Source organism: Nuphar pumila, chromosome 4 (genome assembly GCF_984573655.1).
Source record: "Nuphar pumila chromosome 4, dmNupPumi1.hap1.1, whole genome shotgun sequence".
Lineage (NCBI taxonomy): Eukaryota > Viridiplantae > Streptophyta > Magnoliopsida > Nymphaeales > Nymphaeaceae > Nuphar > Nuphar pumila.
Window position 1 is genome coordinate 137745833 of NC_143252.1, and position 16670 is coordinate 137762502.

Genomic DNA, 16670 nt, shown 5'->3' on the forward strand with positions numbered 1-16670 from the left:
TTTTAAAATCGAGAGTCATTTTAAAAAGTTTTCAAAAGGAGAAACATTTTGTAATAAAGACGAAAGAGTTCTATTTATTAAGTTGAGGTTAAAGCAGCTTCGACCCAAAAAAAAAATTGAATGTCCCTTGAAATTAAAAGTCCATGTGATTTCTATTATATGTCAATGCTTTCTTACCGCTAACACATTTTGTTGCGGAGTTCTAAGACAAGATCTTTGATGACGAATTTCATTTTGTTTCAAGTAGCTTTGAAAATTATTTGACATGTGTAATGAAGCATATAAAATCCAATACACATGCAAGAAAACACTTTCAATCAAGTAGAATACTTGATTGAATCACCGATCCACCCACACAAGGGTCTAAAGAATTGTTATTGCATATATTTACTCATGAAAATGAGTTGAAAAACTTCAAGGCCTATTTATAATACATAGCCACATGGGGAGCAGCCCAAAGTAGTTGTTGGGCTGCTCCCAACGGTCATAAATATGACTGTTGGGAGCAGCTCCAACAGCTACTTTGGAGCTGCTCCCAATACTTCAAAAGTTAAAAAAAGTAAAAAGTGAAAAACAAAAAAAAGAAAAATAGATTGTCAACCCATAATGGGTTGACGCCTATTACAGTGAAAATACCGAAATACCCTTGATGGGTATTTCGGTTTACAGTGAAGTGCATATATGTATATGGATATGTATATGTATATATATACATATACATATATGTATATCTTAACAGTACTCCCTTCCCGAATCCGATCTAAGAATAGATAAATTGCTAAGAAATTGATTTTTAACCATTATATGAAATTTCTTAAATAAAGAGAACACATCGGATTTATGATTTAGAAAATAAATCCATGTGTATCTAGTAAAATCATCAACAAAAATAACATAATAAGAGTAACCTACTTTTGATATGACTGGTAAAAGACCCCATACATCTGAATCCACTAATTCAAAAGGCCGAGTATAAATAAAGGTTCTATGAGAAAAATGAATAGCTTTCATTTTTTCAAAAATGCAATCTTTACAAGATATATCTTTTTCATTACATATATTTTCCAAAAAATGAAATAGATACATCTTTAAAAAACTAGAATGCCCAAGTCTCTTATGTCAAGTATCAATATTTTTGTCTTGTACATAATTACAAAATGACCTGGGTGGAAGGAATACAAAATCTATAAAGTAAAGATCATCTCTCCTATAGTCTTGCTCAATCAGCTTCTCTGACTAGAGATCCTGCACGGTGCAATCTTTAGATGAGAAAGAAATTTTACAACCATGATTGAAAATTTGAGACGGAAAAAAGATTTAAATTTAAGTTTGGAACCACCTTTATTCTTAGAACAAGATATTTTTGAGAATTTTTTGAGTCAAGTGTTTCAATACTATTTATTTTTAAAAAAGTTTCATCGGCCATAGAAACATTAGATAAAGTAGAATTAGTATAAACTTCAGAGAGAGTATTCTTATGAGGTGTCATATGAAAGGAAGCACCTGAGTCAAGAATTCACATACCTAGAAGAGATGAAGAAGATGCAATGGCGGCACCCAAAGTAGAAGATGATTTGAGAAGTTGTTGAAGTGCCTCCGATATTTGGCTAAGTGTGTCTTTAATATCTCCTTCATTTTTGCTTGTTTCTTCTTTCTTGGGTGTGATTTATCCAATGGAAGTGATTTTTCCTTCAAGCTTTGGGCATACCGGTCAAATGTGTTCTAGTTCATTACAATAGTTGCAAATAGCACAATTCTTATATCCACTATTATAGTTATTTTGTTTTACAAAGTAAGGGGGCTTATAGACCCTTACATTGGAACCCGGCCTAGTAATGGCAAAAACATCATCATTCTGATTGGTCATGCTATGACGAGTTTTTTCTTGGCATACCTCGGCAAGAGCATCTTCAAGAGGCATAACTTTGGTTTCATGAAGAAGAGAAGACCTTATTTGTTCAAATTTCGATCTTAGACCATGAAGAAATTAAAAAAAGTGTTTTTTCTTAATTTGCTCTCTTCTAATCTCAACATCTTTGAGAGCCACCCATTTAGGCTTAAGAAGTGCTAATTCATCCCAAAGAGGAGACAAAATACTAAAATAATCCTGGACAAACATGTTCTTTTGCTTAGTGAATCTAATCTTGTCTCGACAAAAATATTTTCTAGCAAGATCCTTTTGGTTATACATATCTTTAAGAAATAACCAAGCTTCATTGATTCTTCTAAATTTAGCAATGTTGGCACATATTTTTATGTCAACATTGTTCATAAACCATGTCAAAAATTTTGCATGATTGCTTTCCCAATCCTCTACCTTTATTTGATGTTCGTTGATGGCTTTAACAGGATCATCTTCAACAAGAGTTTTTTCAACACCTTCTTCAACCTTGGTAAGCTTTAATGATGGTTCAAGAGAAGTTTCCATCACAAAGCCCTAAAGTTTCTTTCCTCTAAGATGATTTTTGATAGCCGAAGTCCACATCAAGTAGTTGGATCCATTGAGTTTGAAGGAGAGATTCACTCTGATGAAAAAGAGATAAGTAAAGAGGAAGAGAGGGCAACACACCTTTGTCACGGTCTTCAATCACCACAAGCAAGACCTTCAAGATCAAGAGAACTCAATGGGCTTTGATACCATGTAATGAAATGAGGGATCACAAGTGGTATCCCTAAATACGCAATAACAAGCCACTAATGGGCAAGATAAATAAAGTCACAAGGTGTCTAGGCACAATAGCACAAGAGAGCACAAAAGAACATAAAAAATAATGTAATTTATTGATAAAATGCTCTAAAGAGTCACGCAAAAAAGAGGGGACAAGGTCCCTTATTTATACAACAAAGAGGAGCTCAATAGAGCTGTTGGGAGCTCCCCCAACGGTCACATTTGTGACCATTGGGGAGAATCCCAACAGTTCTATAAAGTGGACAACTTAGTCCATGGTCAAAAAGTCAAAAAAGTACAACTAGAAAAAGTAAAAAATAAAAAAAGAGAAAAGTCCCTAATGGACTGTGCTAAGTACATATGATAAGAAAGACAAAAATACCCCTGAGGGTTATGTTAATATAAAATTATATATATATATATATATATATATCAAAACATATGTATATAATAGCATACATGAATACGAAAATGAATACATTTTAACAATAATATATATGTATATACATAGTTGTCCTTGACAACTTGACTATCGATCAGTTGGGTATCCAACTCATATTAACCTAACCACTTTGAGCCTTCAGTACAGAGTATAGATCATAGGAAGCCAATCATTTGTATTTCATCAGTCAGTCAGATGCAACTGAAGGTAGACAAATTTTAAAAAAAGAAAAAGAAAAGATATTTATCCTCTATTAAAAATTGATATAAACTATGATGAAGATTGTTGCTAACAGTTTTTCCTTCATTTTCAGTTAATAATTCATGAAGAACATATTGTTACCTCATTTGAAAATTCTCTTTTCCCTTGATAGGAATTAGTTGATAACACTTTGACAGCTATTTCCTTCCCACCATTCAGCTTGCCATAATATACAGATCCAAAACCTCCAGAACCCACTTTCTTTCCAAAATTTCCAGTTGCACTTTCAATTTCAGCTAGTGCAAAGCAGTGTGATCCTTCTCTGGCACCATCATTAAACACAGAGACTGCCTTTGCTGAAGGTAGTGCAGGAAGAGATGGCACTACAGGAAGTGAAGGTGGTGTACTCATTCGGACAATAAGGTCAGCTACAACAAAATGAAGGTAATGTAAGATAAAATAAAGCAAATGCTCACTTTCAAATGATTAGTATTGCCAGAACCAACCTTTCCCAGATTCTTTCTTGTTGTTTTGGGCATGTAGGCAGCAACACAAAAGCATGGCACATACAAGCACAAAGAACAGCCCAGCTACAAGACCAACAATGAGTTTGACATAGCTTTTCCTATCTCCTTCAACACGAAGATTTGGGTTTCCGGAGAAGCTACAGAAAAAGTAGTTATAATGAAAAGAAATATCATTATCACCCAACATATCTCAAAAGAAGAGTTTGCACTCTGTACAAAACGTAGAATAGAAATTAAAAGCTTAGTAACCATAGACATCAGAATCAAATGACAATAAGGAACTTGTCAAAATGAGAGTGCTGATATTATTTTATTATATGGAACAACTAAATCAAAGTACAAACAAACACCTTAAAATTTAAAAACAGTTATTGTATATATACAAGGATGATAAATAGATAATATATAAAAAAGAAAATTTCAACAAGTCATACTGAGAAAATCCTTCCCACGTGCAAGATATGCATTCCTCATTCAATTATTTTCCAGCAAATGATGCATTTGACATTATCTCAACTGAAGGTATCAAGTAATTCATATGCTATAAAAACCAGTCACAATCAGCCTCAACTATATCTCTGCAAGGCAATTTCTAGCAATAATATAGGTTCAGTTGATAATTCTTGGGAAAATCTCAGAAAATATTGGCAGTTAAAAAATTTTAAAATATATATAAAAATAGCAATGATAAGTAAAAAAATATTTAGATAAAAATATAATAAAAGAAACAAGTAAAAAATATAAAAGAAAGAAAAAACATATTTAAGATATAGAAAAGAAGTAAAAAGGTACAAGTAACTGATAATATTGTGATATTATTGCGAGATATATAAATTTCCGATATTTTCAAAATATCATGAGATTTTTCCTTTAATAATGTTTTTTTATCAATTTGCAGACATATTTTTGTGATATTCTAAAAGTATCGCTGATATCCGTGATTGACAAAAACCATAGTTACTAGAAGTGCCCTCTTAGAGGGGAAAGCGTGCTTCCAAAATGAGAAACGCCACACAGAAAAGTGTGAGGAAGCTCGATTCCTATTTGTGAGAAGTGTGCTTCCTACCTATGTTGTCAAAAGTGCTAGGCGGGGCTAGTTGGTGGACCTTCAAAAAGGCCTAGGTGGCCGACTAGGTGGGGCCTAGACGGGCAAAAAAAATTAAGAACAAACAATGTAGAAAAAGATAAACTACACCATATTGAGATAAATAAAGCATGTATGAAGCATAACAATTAATATTAAAGGGTCAAGACATAAGAGTGAATGACATTAAACATTGAACAAACAATTAATATTACTTGGGTTTGCATCTTTCATTGTTCTAATTAAACATTTCAAAACAAACAATTATTAATCAATAAAGTAGATAAACAAAACATACACAATATATATAACAATGTATAAACTGTTCAGTATATAAACAATATATATAAAATATATAACTGTTATATATATATATATATATATACTGAACCAACTAGGTACCTCGCCTAGTCGAGCTGGGTGGCACCCAGCGCCTAGGCGCGCCTTTGACAACATAGCTTCCTACCGCTTCTCACTCACTTCCCCCTCACATTCCCTTTGTTTTTCAAGTTTTTCATATTAAATCTATTGTTTTTTGCTTCTCCCCTGTTTTCTCATCACTTTTTACATGTTTTCTTTTTTGCTTCTCACACGCTCACTTTTTACATGTTTTCTTTTTTGCTTCTCACGCGCTTCCATAATTGCTTCCAAAATGAATCCCACTTATGGTTCATACTACTTTTTAGCACCCACTTCCCCAATTCCGCTTCACGAACCACTTCATGTACACATTGCGTATCCTGGTAACTATGATAAAAACTATTCATTCATATATTTACAAAATATAAACTCGGTTGTTGCCTACTAAAATCATCATAAGCAATAAAACTGCACATTCATGTAAGGATGGAGAGTATAAAGCAAGGTTGTAAGTATTGTATTGTTACCCGTATTGGTCGGGACCAAACAATAAATTTAAGATGACACATAATCATTAATGGCACATAAAAACATGCATAGATGTATGTGTACGAGACATGACTATGTAGATGATATACCGAGAGAGCATTCTCATGAGAGCATACAACCCATCCACGGCATGACTAATCAGAGCATACAAACAACAATTTGAAAATTCTTAAGTAGAACATCTCAATGAAAGCACCACATAAAATTTAAAGAACATGATGAAGAAAGGTGTTTCTCTCAAGTACATTAGTATAATTAAGGATATGTATGAAGGAATAGTAACCAATGTCCGCACTTGTGGAGGGGTGACAACCAATTTTCCTATAACGGTTGGGTTACATCAAGGATCTGCTTTAAGCCCTTTCCTATTTGCTATAGTGATGGATGAGCTTACGAGATCAATTCAAGAAAATGTGTCGTGGTGTATGTTGTTTGCTGATGATATTGTTTTGATTGATGAGTCTAGAGCTGGGGTTAATGCTAAGTTAGAATTATGGAGACAGACATTAAAAGTAAGAGGTTTTAAGTTGAGTAAGAGTAAGACAGAATATATGGAATGTCGGTTTAGTAAGCAACGAAGTAGTGATGGGAGTGTAGTGAAACTTGGTGAGCAAGAAATACCGGTGGATGATTGTTTCAAATATTTGGGATTTATCATTCAAAAGTGTGGAGAAATTGATGGAGATGTAAATCATAGGATAAAGGTTGGGTGGATGAAATGGAAAGGTGCAACTAGAGTGTTGTGCGATCGTATAATGCCATTGCGGTTGAAGGGAAAGTTTTATAGGACGACTATTAGGCCCGCTTTACTATATGGTACAGAATGTTGGGCTGCCAAGAGACATCATATTCAAAAAATGAGTGTAGTTGAAATGTGTATGCTTAGATGGATGTGTGGAAATACAATAAAAGATAAGATTTGGAACGATGAGATACGTAAGAAGGTAGGCGTTGCACCCATTGAAAATAAGATGAGAGAGAATCGTTTACGGTGGTTTGGACATATTCGGCGAAGGCCTAATGATGCTTCAGTTAGAAGGATGGAGAAATGGAAAAATATATTAGTTAAAAGAGGTCGGGGTAGGCCTAGGAAGACTTGGATGGAGATGATAGGAAAGGATATGAAGGCTTTGAACCTCACCGAGGACATGGCATTGGATAGAAATGATTGGAGGAGAAGGATTCATGTGGAAGACCCAGAATGATTTTTTTTGTTGGTTCATATCGCCGACCCCAATTATTTTGGGATGAAGGCATAGTCGTTGTTGTTGTTGTATGCTTTGACATATGCATAAAGTCACCAAACACAATACATATAACAAAAATTAGCATTTTTGTAAACAACAAAAAAAATATATAAGAATAATATTTAAGATTTTTGAAAACCACATATTCTTGCAAAATATAATTGTTCATTACGATATTTTTCAAAAAATATATATTCATAATCGAAATATATATTTCAAGTAAGCATGCTTATGCAAAAACATATGTCAAAAGACAATAATTTTCACAAATTCTAATTTTAATTGAAAACATATTCATTTTTAATAAATAGCCACAATATTTCAAATATATTTTTTAAATACATACCATAAAAATTTTAAGTAGAGAATCCAAAGAAAAATACATACCGGAATACGAGAGTCATGAGTTCAAGCCATAAATCAATTCAAATCTTTCTTTTGAAGCACAAACATGAACAAGATGCCAAGACCAAGATGCCTTGCTCTGATACCATGTCACGAAATAGAACGGAACCCAAAGACATTCCAAAACGTAGTCCAAATGCCAATTGAAATGTATTTGAATACTCATGATACACTAACTTGATACAAGTTGTATGAATAAATAATTTCATTCATAATGAAGAATAAAATACATAAAAGAAAAAATACATAAGGACCTCACTACAATACACTCAAAAACCACACAAAAAACTATAAGCTACACATCACTTTCTCACTTTACAAAAGCGCCCACCCACCCATATATATATAGAAAAGAAAGGAGAAGAGAGAATTTTAGCCGTTGGACTAGCCTCCAACGGCTAGCCTTAGTCAACCTAGGTTGACTAAGATATAATAATATATAAATATATATATATATATATATATATATATATTATATATATATACATATGTATATACGTATATATACATAGAAAAGTACATCCATCTTAATACTATTCATATTTTTGAATAATTTCGAGGAACGTCTAAGATAGATGCTCCATCTCTATCCAATCTTTATTGGCTATTCTAGTGACCATGCAAAAAAGAAACACCAAAAGGGCAGTTATAAGGGACTGAGAATCTTTAAGCTGAATTTAGAGGATGAAGGATAAAATTTTTTAGTTGGAACAAAAGGTAGAGAGAAATAAGTGAAGATTGTCTCAAGAGAATCTTCTTAGATCGTTAGCCTATGTGATGGGGGAACACTCCAATAAGAGCGGGATCCATCATGTTAATTAGCTCACAAATCCACAAAACAAGTTGAAAATGAGGTATATCTTGTAAGGAAATTCAAGTGCCAAAAACAATGTCACAAAGTGACTACAAGAAGGCACAATTACATAAGCACAATGTCTCTAATGGACAAGATACAATATACGACAAAGGGCAAACACTAAAAACACACAAGAGAGAAGAGAACTTGAAATAATAGTGGAGCATTTATTGAAATGCTTGAAAAAGCATTAATAAGAATAAGAGAGAGGCACCCTTTATATACACCAGAAGAGGGGCCAAGGGGAGCTCCCAAAAGAGTCGTTAGGAGCTCCCCAACGGTCACATTTGTGACCGTTGGGGAGAGTCCCAACGACTCTTAAGGGATCCCTTTTTTACCCCTTTAATATATCAAAAAGAAAAAGAAAAAGAAAAAATATAAAAAATACAAAAATGTCCCTAGTGGACATGTCTATTTACAAAATGATGAAAAAACCAAATGGACCCTAGTGGGCATTATAAAAGATATATATATATATAAATATATATATATAACATTCATATATTTTAACACCCTCCCTCAAACTGACGGTGAGATCACCAAGAGTTTGCTTAGGAGAAAGTAGAAACGGGATGATGGCAAGGCTTTGGTAAAAAAATCGGCAAGTTGATACTCTGAAGTGACATGATAGTTGAATGGTGCTTCGTAAAAATTCATCTCGAACATAATGACAGTCAATCTCGATATGGTTTTTTCGTTTATGGAAGGGATGGCACTCTTATTGTCGCAACATAACTTCGAAGGAATAGAGATAATGACTCCCATATCTTTGAGCAGATTTCTAAACCAAACAAGTTCAGTTGTACTTGTAGTCATCACCCTATACTCAGCTTCCGTGGAAGATAGAGACACCTTTTGTTGTTTCTTACATATCTAAGAGATTAATGATTCTCTAAGAAAAATGCAATAACCTGTGGTAGAAATACGATCATTGGGGTTACTACTCCAATCATAGTCGGTATAAGCAACTAAATTAGGAGATAAAGAAGAAGATAAGAATAGTCCTTTTGTTATGGATTCCTTCAAATACCTGATAATTCGCATGATGGTTGTCATATGAATAGTAGTAGGAAAATTTTGGAATTGACTTGCACTATAACCCGCATAAGCAATGTCTGGCCTAGTAATAGACAAATATGTTAGTGATCCAATCAATGGACGATAAGGAGTGGAATCTTCTAAAGGAGTTCCATCATCGGCTCTCATCTTGGCGTTGATTACTTCTGGAATCCACTTTCTTTTCGTCAGTTAAGCCAGACTCAGCAATAATATCTGATGCAAGCTTCATTTGAGACAGAATATATCCCCGAGGAGAATATACAACTTCGATCCCTAAAAAATACCTTAGAAATCTAATCTCATACATATCAAAATTGCTTTTAAGAATATTTTTAATAAATTCAATGCCCTTTTTATCATTCTCAGTGATGATCATATCATCAACATATAACAATAACATAGTTATGTGATTACCTGTATTCTTAACAAAAAGAGCTGTGTTAGTATAACAAGAGGTAAAAGCATTATCAAGAACAACTTTACTAAAGCGATCATACCAAGATTTTGGAGCTTATTTAAGACCATAAAGAGCTTTATTGAGTTTAAGAATTTTTTTTTTCTGAATCTCAAGACCTGGAGGAGGATCCATGTAAACTTTTTCACAAAGATTCTCATTTTAAAAGGCATTTTTGACGTCTAATTGATAGATAGGCCATTGTTTAATAGATGTTAAGGTTCTTACACTAGTCATTCTAGCAATTGAAGCAAAGGTTTCCCCATAATCAATTACATATTCTTGTGCATACCCTTTAGCAACTAACCTAGCTTTATATCTTTCTAATGACCCATCACTCTTCGTTTTGACTTTATAAACCCATCTATATCCAATATCCTTTTTTCTCTAAAGGGAGACCTACAATTATCCAAGTATTAGCTTTGTTGATTACTTCTAATTCAAATCTCATAGCATCAATCCAATGTGAATGTTGCTTGGCTTTTTTAAAGTTTGAAGACTCATGATAGAAATGGATCATCATTAAACAAGTTCTATCATTTGAGGAAAAGGAATCATATGACACAAATTTTTTAGGAGGTCTACTATTCCTAGACGATCACCTAGGTAGGGATTCTTCAACTTGGTCTTCTAAGGAAATGTTTTGAGAATATATGTCAAAAGCATTTTGATGTTCATTTCCCTCTCACCGAGCATACACATGTATACTATTGGGATTCTCATTGTGAGAAACATCATTTTGATGAAACAAAGCATCATTTTGATAATAATTTTCATCATAAACATTATCACAAATAGTATCATTAAAATCTTTAGACTTATTTTTAGGCAATAAGTCAAAGAGAAAAGAATAATCAACCGCTTTCTTAGGTTTTTGAGATTCAAATCCATTTTGTTCTTCAAGAAAAGTCACATTTCTTGAAATATAAAGTTTGTTAATTTTAATATCATAACACCTATATCCCTTTTGATTTTCACCATAGCCAATAAAAGTGCATTCAAGGGCTTTTGGTGAAAGTTTATCTTGTCCTTGAAGAAAAATAAAGCATTTACAATAAAAAATTCTTAATTTTTTAAAATCCAGAGACATTTTGAACAAATTTTCAAAAGAAAAAGCATTTTTTAAAGATGAGGATGGCAACCGATTTATAAGATAAATTGCGGAAAGAGCGGCTTCGGCCCAAAAGTTCTTTGAAATATTTTTAGAAACAAGAAGAGTTCTTGTTATTTCAATAAGATGCCTATGTTTTCTTTCGGCAAGACCATTTTGTTGAAGAATTTTAGGCCAAGATCTTTGATGAATAATGTCATTTTATTTAAGGTAGTTTTGAAATTCATTTGACATGTATTCACCTCTAGAATCAGATCTAAAAATGGCTACATTGTTTTGAAATTGATTTTGAATAAGGTTATAAAATTCTTTAAAAATATAAAAAACATCGAATTTATTTTTAATAAAGTAAACCCAAGTATATCTAGTAAAATCATCAATAAAGACAACATAATATGAATATCTTCCTTTAGAAATAACGGGTGTCGGTTCCCATATATCCAAGCACTAATTCAAATGGTCTCTTGAAAATAAAGTTACTATGTGGATAAGGAAAAGAATGCATCTTTCCAAGAATATAATCATTGCATGTAAATTCTTTTTCATTACAAAATTTTTCTAAAAAAGAAAAAATATACAACTTAAAAACACTAGGGTGACCAAGCATTTTGTGCCAAATAACAATATCTTTAGATTGTACATGATTACAAAATGATTTGGATGGCAAAGACAAAAAATCCATATAATATAGGTTTCCTCTCCTATGGCCTTTGCCCAATCCGCTTCCCGGATCGGTTATTTGAGAAACAAAAAAAAAGATTTAAGTTTTAGAATAATCATAATTTTTGGAACATAAAATTCTTTACCTTGACTTAAAAATTTTTCAAGGTTTCTCATCCCTTTAACATCTAATGATGTTCCATCAGCCATAGAAACAAATGATTTAAAAGAGTTAAGACTTGGTTTGAATAAAAGAGATGCATTTGGAGTTACATGAAAGGAGGCACCTGAATCAAGGATTCAAGAGGACAAACCGGGAGTTAATGAGACCGCAAAACCAGAGGTGGAAGGTGTGGAAGAGTTGGTTCTTATGAATTGTTGGAGAGTTTTCGTAAGTTAAGCAATGACGTCCTTTATGTCTCCATCTCTTTTTTATTCTTCACTTAAATTTCTTAAACCATCTCCAACGGAAGCCGCCTTCTTTTTAAGCATAGGACAATAGGGTCTAAGATGTCCCGGTTCATTGCAATGGTGACAAACAATTTTTCTTCCTCCACCTTGTTATTTTTTCAAAAATGAAGAGGTTTATAAGTCCTAATGTTATTTCTCGGTCTAAATACCGCATGGACCTCATCAAAGTCTTTGTTAAGAGCCAAGTGATTTTTTTCTTGGCATAAATCGAAAAGGATTTCACTAAGAGGAGTAGAAGCCCTATGAGGAAGACATCATCTTAGTTGTTCAAATTCAGGATGAATAAATTGAAAAAATCTCTCTCTCAATTTGCTCTTGCCTCATGGCGATAGCACTTCCTTCCCATTGTGATTCAAGGAGAGCAAGTTCATCCCATAGAAGAGATAGAGTATTATAATAGTCTCTAATACTCATATCTCCTTGTTTTGTTTTCTCTTATTTTTTTCTTGTAAAAAGAAATGTCTTGTAAGATCCTTTTCATTTACTTTCTTAAATTTGGCTAGATTAACACAAATCTTGAGCCCCATATTATTCATGAACCATGCCAATATTTTGGCATGCTCATTTTCCCAATTTTCAACTTTGGATCAGTATTCTTCAATAGCTTTGGTCTTTTCTTCATCACCCAAAGCTTTTTCTTCATTCCCTTCCTTCTTGGTGAGCTTCAATTGTGGTTTCGGAATGGTTCCACATACATAAAATTTCTTACCTTTGAAGTTGTTTTCTATAGCGGTCACCCACATTCTATAGTTTGTCCCATTTAATTTGAATGAGGTCGATTTTGCATCTTTATCGGCCATTGTGAAAGAGTTAAAAAAGAACAAGAGTATGAAGCTTAATAACACTCAAATATAAGAGAGAGAAGTCCCAAGAGTGCTTCCAAAACCTAGGGACTTTGATACCATATAAAGAAATTCAAGTGCCAAAAACAATGTCACGGAGTGACTACAAGAAGGCACAGTCACATAAGCACAATGTTTATAATGGACAAGATACAATATGCCACAAAGGGCAAACACTAAAAACATACAAGAGAGAAGAGAATTTGAAATAATATTGAAACATTTATTGAAATGCTTGAAAAAGCAATAAGAAGAATAGGGGAGAGGTCTCCTTTATATACACCACAAGAGGGGCTAAGGGGAGCTCCCAAAAGAGTCGTTGGGAGCTCCCCAACAATCATATTTGTGACCATTGGGGAGAGTCACAACGACTCTTAAGGGATCTCCTTTTTAACACTTTAATAAACCAAAAATAAAAATATAAAAATAAAAATATAAAAATACAAAAATGTCCCTAGTGGACATGTCTATTTACAAAATGATGAAAAGACCAAATTACCCCTAATGGGCATTACAATATATATATATATATATAACATCCATATATTTTAACATATCTATAGCAAGGTTGTCTGTATTGTACCGTACCATATCCGGTACGATATGTATCGTTACTATATAGAAAAACGATAAGATACACACTCGTATTGTGAAACAAGAGCATATCATATATGTATTATATGATATGGTCCCATATTGTACCGTACGATACGAGGTGTATCGGAGTGTGGCACACTTAAAAAGGGTCAAAAATTAATTTTTTCATTTTTGGGTTTTAAAGATCTCTTAAGGGCTGACTCTCTCATTTGTGTAGATGTCATTAGAGAGGTATCCAAACACCCTAGGACTCGTGAGAGCAATTTGAGGGCCGAACCATAAGCAAGGGAAAGGGTTTTTGCGATTTCATCAAGAGTGTATTTCCACCATTTTTTCACTTAAAGTGGGTTAAGGTAAAAACCCTATTCTTTGCTTCTTATTGAGCTTTATTGAGGGAAGATGGCATCAAATGATCTGACATGGCAATGGGACACTCGAATAATGAGTGAAAATCGGTTGAAAATCGAGTGCAACTATTGCCATACTATTATTTTGGGTCGTATCTGTCGGTTAAAGCATCATTTAGTTGGGATACATCTAAATACTGTGACCTGCACGTCAAGGACTTTGTCAATTGCTATGAAATGGCAATGCCAGCAATTACTTATTGATTTGAGAGAAAAAAGACAAGAAAAAGAGATGAGTGAGGCAGAAATGGGATATGCACAACCCTGGAAGGACGAAGATGAGCTCCTTACTTCTAATCCTACAACCCCTAGCATAACATCAGAAGTAGAAAGTTCTGCAGCGAAGGAGAAAGGTGTAGCTAATTCTAGTAGTAGTGTTGCGGGCAAAAAAAGAAGAAGAGAAAGAGGAGTAAGAGAGAGTTCTTCAAAATAAGGTAGAGCTAGAGGCTCTATTAGGAGATTTTTCCCTCCTAAGACTGCCCATGGGGCGCAACCCGACATTCGTACTGCTATAACAGCATGAGGCAAAAAATTATGGGTCATTATTTTGGACCTCGTGTGCTGCCCATTGCATAGACCTCATGCTTTGAGGATATTGGCAACATGGATAAGACAAAACATACACTTGAATGCTACCAAGAAATTACAAAATTTATTTATAATCATGCATGGGTTATACTAATGGTGTTGAGTTGATTCGTAGCACAGTTACTAGATTTGCTACAAATTTTTTTATAGTAAAGAATCTTGTAAAGAATAGAAGTGTGCTTAAAAAGATGTTTTCTTCTTATGAGTGGAATGCATATCCCCATTCCCAAAAAAAAAGCCAAGAGAAATTTTGGGTATTGTATTTAAAAGTGAATTTTGGAATTCATGTGTTAAGTTGTTGAGAATAAATATACCTTTGGTGAAGGTGCTTCGATTGGTTGATAACGAAGACACGCCAGCTACAGATTATCTCTATGAGGTCGTGGATAAGGCAAAAGAGGTTATTAGAGATAATTTATATAAAAAAAAAAATTTATTTGCCTATATGGAACATCATTAACCATAGGTGGACTGGGGCAACTTCATCAATCTATTCATGTTGCAAGGAAGTCCCCTACATTTAAGATGAACAAGGAAGTCAACCAGGGCCTCTTAGATTGCATTGAAAGATTGAACCCTGATGATGGCATTCAAGATCAGTTTCATAAGGAAATGGAAATTTACGACAATGCAACAATGTGAAACTGTACCATAATGCGCCTAGGTAATTTATTTGACTATTTCAATTTTAATTTCATATTGTTATTTAGTTATGATGTTTTAGTTATTATCTTATTGATTTCTCATTTTCTTATTTTTTCAAACATGTGGTGGACTAGGTTTCAAAGTGATGTTTCAAACCTAAGAGATTTTGATATTTATATCCTAATTCAAATATGCAGTGCAAGTAGATATGAAAGAAATTGGAGCATCTTTAAGCAGATTCATACAAAACGAAGAAACATATTAGAGCACAAAAAGCTTAATGACCTCGTGTATGTTTGCTACAACCTACGGCTGAGGCAAAGGTAATTTTAAAATTATAAAGTTTATTTGTCATATTCATGTATTATTTAATGTTTTTTTATGCATACAAAACTCAACTAATTTTAAATTTTCATGTTTTATTTTTAGGGAAATACAAAAGTTGTCATCAAGGATGCACAAAGAACAGTTTGATCCCATCAGTTTAGAGAACTTCGATGTATTGGATAAATGGGCTCAAGAAGAAGCAAACCTCCTGAATGAAGAGGACATTCAATAGATAAAAGTGGAGGGAGCTCAAGACGTAGATGACGAAGACCCCATGTATATTAAAGATGATTGCATGTCGAAAGAGGAGAATATGAAGATGAAGAACAAGAAGAAAATGATGATAATGATTATTAATGGTATACTTCTTAAAAAACTTGGTTATGTATTGTAATTTGTAACTGTTAAGTATTCATAAACTTTGTTTTTTTGCTTTTTGATGAATCTTGTGGCATGTTCATAATTAAAGGTATTACTATTTTGTATTGTTCTTGTGAGATTTGATGATTGTTGATGTGCTATGTAGCTCATAGAGACACAAATGCTTCACATGTGATTTTATAGTTACATTTTGTGTATTTTAGCATTGTTTTGTGTGTTATGATTTTTTAGAATTTTTGCTATTTTTTTTATTTTTTACGATTTTTTTTAGAATTTTTAAGTTTTTTTTCAAAATTTACATTTTTTTACGATATGATACGTATCTTATTTTGGGCCCGAATGATACGGGTTACGATACGATACATAGAACCTTGATCTAGAGGGTTCATGCATCTTATCCTAAAATGAATCATTGGTGACCATAAATCATTTTATATAGAGACTACAAGTAGGGGAGAAAAGCAACCTCTATGAGTTTATTGTCCTATAGTGAGCAGCTAAGGCATTTATTTATTCTTTTGAGAACAGACAATCCTGCTAATAATGGATAGCCCAAGTTCATTGAAGGTGAAGGTAGAGAAAAGAATACGCACTTTAATGCAAGATTCCTATTGAGTAGACTACGAGGCACCACTCCAGACAGCATGTTATCTTGCAAGTACCTGAATTTTTCATAAGTAAAATGTTAGTAATGTGTTAAATAAGAACTCAAAAGCATCCTTCAAATAATACACATTTGAAAATGGTATATCTCTAATATGTAAATATGCTTCCCTACCATGCAAGAAG

At 33.2% G+C, this 16670-nt stretch overlaps 1 protein-coding gene across 3 annotated transcripts in view; it reads right to left on the bottom strand.

The window, feature by feature from the left end:
- The window catches only part of LOC149841234 (putative LRR receptor-like serine/threonine-protein kinase At1g67720), an 84369-nt gene that overhangs the window by 37548 nt on the left and 30151 nt on the right, over positions 1–16670 (bottom strand). For all 3 annotated transcript variants that reach the window (XM_090003706.1, XM_090003708.1, XM_090003707.1), the window contains exons 9-11: positions 16475–16543; positions 3818–3975; positions 3453–3739 (exon numbers count right to left, since the gene is read on the bottom strand). In XM_090003706.1, coding sequence (XP_089859832.1) covers positions 3453–3739; positions 3818–3975; positions 16475–16543 — 514 coding nt within the window. The remainder of the gene's footprint in view (positions 1–3452; positions 3740–3817; positions 3976–16474; positions 16544–16670) is intronic.